At 50.0% G+C, this 5,199-nt stretch overlaps 1 protein-coding gene across 1 annotated transcript; it reads right to left on the reverse strand.

The window, feature by feature from the left end:
* Positions 1-1,564: 1,564 nt before the first annotated feature.
* ADRA2C (adrenoceptor alpha 2C) lies at positions 1,565-4,640 on the reverse strand. The gene has a single exon (XM_066185241.1). The coding sequence runs from the start codon at positions 4,601-4,603 to the stop codon at positions 3,269-3,271; it is 1,335 nt and encodes a 444-aa protein (XP_066041338.1). The 5' UTR covers positions 4,604-4,640; the 3' UTR covers positions 1,565-3,268.
* Positions 4,641-5,199: the final 559 nt, after the last annotated feature.

The raw sequence follows: 5,199 nt of genomic DNA on the forward strand, positions 1-5,199 counted from the left end.
AGCAAAAGCTGCATAGACTATTTTTCTCCTGTATATGCCATTAGCCAGCTTACAGTTGAAGCACAACCACAGTGAGTAGCAGAGCTGAAAACTTTTTATGAAAAGTTAACACCACACAATATGTTACAAATTCCAGTCTTCAGCTATTACAAGTAATAAGAGAACACTGTACTTAAAAAGTAAATCAGCCCCATTTTACTTGAAGCATATTCAGTAGTTACATTAAAAACCATTTTTATAGAAATCCTCTGTATTCACTAATTTAGAGGGATATGCACTTAAAATGGGTGGAAACTGCACATCTTTATTAATGAATATTAGTTTTTATTTAGCTCAGAAAAAATAAGACCCTCTTGAGGCATTGAATCAGATGAGCAACTGTGACAAGAAAAATTAAAACTGTAGAAATACCCTGGTTTTAACTATGTTGCTGCTCACAGATATTCAGTATCATTTGGAAGTGAAAAAAAAAAAAAAAAAAAGAAAAAGAAAAGAAAAAAAAAAAGAGAGAAGCATTATTCCTTTAATGTTTATAATGACCACAGAATATTTTTACTGCAAAGAACTTACTTTTAAGGCACATCAGTCATTCCATAATTCCATATATATTTTATGTCCGCTAAAATCTGACTGTCAATTAAATTTCATTTCCACACACTACTTGAATTCCACGAGGGAAAAAAAAAAGGGGGGGGGGCGGGGGGAAGGACTGTGTTTACAGGCCACGGAGCTCATTTCAAAAGCAGTGCAACACTGTGAGTCTGCAGACTGGGAAACCCCTCGAAGGGAGCATTAAGTGACAGAAGCAGACCTTCATTTGGCAGGAACGGGTACCTCTAATGAAGCTGTCCAGGAGCTCAGAGGTAGTAGCCAGGTACCATATGTTGCTTTGGTTGCTCTGGTGGTTATATAGTTTCTTCAGAGTAAACAAACCTGAACTTTTTAGCTACATTTTTACCTACAAATAATAAGCGCTAGTTTCAGCTCTTGTTGCTGTAACGTTAATAAGAGCTCTTCATTTTGCAAAAGAGAAATGGCTTGTAATTTCCTCCTCTCAGTTGCTATTTTTATCTCTCCTTTATCTGTCTCAGGTATGTATTTGTACCAAACCATTCGTTATTTAAACAACACTCAAATCTTTTCACACTCTGAGCCTTATTTTAAGGAAGCATCCAATAAGTTACAGATTTAGGACTTTGACAATAGCTCAGTTGTTTACTTAGCAAAATTCAGCAAACTTCTTATGCATTTGGTGCAATCATCTAATCCCTAATCCAGCAGAACTCCCACTTGAATTTGAGTTAACTGTCTGTTGAAGGAACTACCAAAACCTCAGCCACTGACACTCTCCTCTTCCGGGGCTAAGCGAACCAAATGCTTATTAGGAAAAACTGCTGAAACAAAGTGACTGCTCTGTCCTTTTTCCTTATGCTACAGCGATTTCAAGAGAAGAGGCTACAGGCACCTTTCAGACAGAATAGAAGGAGTAAGCAAGGGGAAATCTGATGATTCTCCAATATAGATTCATTCAGCTGTTTTAAGAAGCCTGTTAAAAGTGATTAGATTTCTTTTTTTTTTTTTTTTTTTTCTCAATAACTGTTTGCTGTGGAAAGGTGCATTCGAGGCAGATGCCAAATCCTGCTGCCTAAGGAAGGAGTGATAAACACAGAAAGGAGCAGCATTTGCTCCACAAACAGAATACACAGCGTGCAGCAGCACAGCTGAAGAAGGGATGCAAATGCTCAGCTCCCTCTTACACTTGGTATGCATTCGGTGATGAATGTACAGACACCAGTCCCTGTCTCTCATTTTCTTCACTGCAGTTTATGACATTTTATAAACCCATGGGAAATATGGTTTGCTTTAATAACTTTTCAAACTATTCTCCCCTCTTCTGCCCCTCCTCCCAAGAAAATCCTCTAAAATCATAAACTAGAAATGCAAACAGAAGAAGGGAAAGCAAGCAACATTAACACCAAGGGTTTGGAGCAGCTGCACCTCCTTTTGAGATTTGTTCACATACACTGCTGACACTCTGCAAGGTATGCTTCTAATTAAAAAATAAATATAAAGGATTTAGTTGCTCTAAGACTGTAAATATGAAGGATTTAAAGACCTTAGTAGTGGGGTGATTGCTCTTCCTCTGAAAACCTGCATATCAGAATGCCTTCAACTGCCTGTCTGAGAATGAGGAGCATGCATCCAGCCCTGAGATTATTCTTTGAAGGCAGACTGAAAAAAAGGGGAGGAAAAGTTCCCCTGGGCACATAGAAGCAGAAACTTGATTTTTTTTCTATTTTATCTAAAAAAATGTTAGGCAGGTTCACCAGAATGATTTTTTTTTTTTTTCTTTCAGTATCTGCTCCAGGACAGCAAGGTCCTTAGGTCACTGATCTGAGAAGGATGGAGCATGAATTTACTGCCCGGTGGTCCAGCAGGAAGAAAAGAGGTCGTGGGGTATATGTGCTCCTTTTCATATTCCATGAAAAAAATGCAAGACTCCCAGGTTTGTCTCACTGACTAATCAGAAACTATGGGAAGATAGGAAAAATATTTCCCATCCAGATCTATAAGCAAAGACCCCTCCAAATGAAAAGAAAACCCCATGCTTTGTTTGACTTCATCCCTTGTGTAAAATCATGATTCAGAAGGTTTTAACAGTACAAAGGTTTATTTATAAAAGAGTTTGGATTGTTCTTTAGGGTTTTTTTGGCAAACATTTAAATCCTTTTATAACTCAAAACACTGTCAGTGCGTGGTACTTTGCACTCTCCTTCCCCACACAAGCAGTAAAAGCCAATTTTTTACTGGGACAAATCCACCACAGGCCCCAGCTGCCCTATTTAAAAATACTCAAACATCCACCACCACTGTCACTTAACCCTTTCCTTCTGATGTCTCTTTTTGTTTTCCCACAAAATTCCAGAGCCCATGAAAGCTCACTGCCTCCCAAACTCAGCGTCTCAGCCTACTTTGAACCCTGACAGAGGGCACGGGGAGCCCCAGAGAGCAAAGACAATCACTCCCTCCCCCTTTACCCCTCGACACTCCAGCACTGCTCCCCCAGCACCGTGCCACCATTCTGTACCACAGTGAGTGCCCTCAGCCTGACCCTGTTCCCCACAGCATCACCCTGCTCCACTGAGGGGGTGAGCCCTCTTCCCGCTCCCTAAGCCCAAGCCCCATGTTCTCTTCCCTCCCTTCTTTTCCAGCACTGAGCCTTCTCTTTAAACTCTACTCCTGCTCAAGGAAAATCCATCCCTCCAGCTCAATGCCGGAAGTTCTTCTTCTTCTTCTTAAAAAGAATGTGTTTAAAGGACCTGCGGAAGTCCTGGTTGAAGATGGTGTAGATGACTGGGTTGAGGGAGCTATTGCAATACCCAATCCAGAAGAAGAACTTGAAGAGAGTCTCGGGGACCTCACATGCCTCCCGGCAAATACCATAGAGGCTGTAGCTGAAGAAGAAAGGGAACCAGCAAACTACAAAGACCCCCATGACCACAGCCAGCACAAAAGTGAAGCGTTTCTCCCGGGCCTGGGCAACTTTCTTACGGCAGATGCTGCTACGCTTCCGGCGACGGCGATAGGAGAAGAACTGCATGGAGCGATTGCTCGCACGGGACAGGCGGCTACTGGAGTGCTTGGAGGAGTACGAGTAGGAGAAAGACTGGCTCTTGCTTTTGCGGCGATGCTCCTCCCGGCTCCGCCTCCGCCTGCTCTCTGAGGTGCTGCTCTCCTCCAGCTCAATGTCCTCCAGCTCCGAGGCTTTGCGCCAGTGGTGCGCTGAATAATGTCCGTTCTCCCCCAGCTGCATCCTCAGGGACGTGCAGCCACCGGCAGCACGGCTCAAGCCGTTCTCAGTCTGGGAGGACCCCTCTGGCATCGTCCGCTTCTCAGAGAGGGTCCTGGTCCTTAGCTTGGCCACGCGGTAGATGCGGATATAGACCAACACCATGATGAGGCAGGGGGCAAAGAAAGAGCCAATGCAAGAAGAGAGGATGTACCATGTCTCATCATTGAGCTTGCACTGGGGAAAGACATCTCCTTCAGGGTCCCGGTACACGGAGATCAATGGCGGGAAGGAGATGATGGCTGAAATGAGCCACACGGTGAGGATGATGGCCTTGATCCGCCGCGGTGTCCGTTTGAGGTTGTACTCCACCGCCTGTGTGACCGACCAATACCTGTCGAGGCTGATGGCGCACAGGTGGACGATGGACGAGGTACAGAACAGCACGTCCAGTGCCAGGTAAATGTTACACCAAGCCTTGCCGAAGTACCAGTAATTCATAAGCTCGTTGGCTAAGGAGAAAGGCATGACCAGGGTAGCCACCAGGATGTCCGCGCTGGCCAGGGACACCAGGAAGAGATTCTGGGGGGCTCTCAGCGCCCGGCTGGTGAGCACAGCTATCACCACCAGCACGTTGCCCACGATGGTGAAGACGATGAGGAAACCCACCACCGCCGCCAGGCTGGCCACGGCCGCCGGCGAGTAGGGGGAGGGCGGCTGCAGGAGGGCCGAGGAGGACGGCGAGGCGGGGGGCAGCGCCAGGGACTCGTTGGGAGAGCCCAGGCTCGTGTTCACCAACAGCAGCAGATCCATGGTGGGTGTGCGGGGCGCCGGCGTCCTAGAGAGCCCGGCGGAGCCCCCGCCCCGCCCCGCCGCCCCGCCGCCGCCGCCCCGCCGCCCTCATCGCGCCCCGCCGCCGGTCCCGCGGCCGCTCCGCCGCCGAGCCGCCCGCCTCCCCCCGCCGCCGCCGCCGCCGCTCCTCAGGGCACGGCCGGGCGGCGCACCCCCGGCGCGGCAGGGAGCGCGGCGGCGCCGCCTCCGCCCGGCCCCCGGCGAGGGGGCAGCGGGGCACGGCTGGCCCCCGCCGCCCGCCCGGTCATGCCCGGCTCCGGGCAGCCCGCGGCTCCGGAGAAGACGCCGCGCGGCCGGCGGGAGTCCCCGGCGGGAGCTGGATCCTCGCAGGGCGCGGGGTCCGAGGCGGCGGCAGCGTCGGCATCAACTCCCATGGAGCGGCTCCCGGCGGCTCCGTCCCACTCTGGCTCCGCGCTCCCAATCGCGGCGTGCCCCGCGCCGCGCGCATGCTCAGTGCCCGCAGGTGCGGCCGCCGCGCCCGCCCCGGCGGAACCCCCGGCGGGCGCAGGAGCGCCCCGAGCGCCGCCGCCCGCGCCCGTCCCGCTCCCCGAGCGCCC

The sequence above is a fragment of the Chamaea fasciata genome, unplaced genomic scaffold (assembly GCF_029207755.1).
Source record: "Chamaea fasciata isolate MVZ Bird 193981 ecotype frontalis unplaced genomic scaffold, bChaFas1.0.hap1 SCAF_6, whole genome shotgun sequence".
In the NCBI taxonomy this organism is placed as follows: Eukaryota; Metazoa; Chordata; class Aves; order Passeriformes; family Sylviidae; genus Chamaea; species Chamaea fasciata.

Bases quoted from the DNA above. Each gene is read 5' to 3' on its own strand.
- ADRA2C (XM_066185241.1), bottom strand. From the start codon at position 4,603: ATGGATCTGCTGCTGTTGGTGAACACGAGCCTGGGCTCTCCCAACGAG.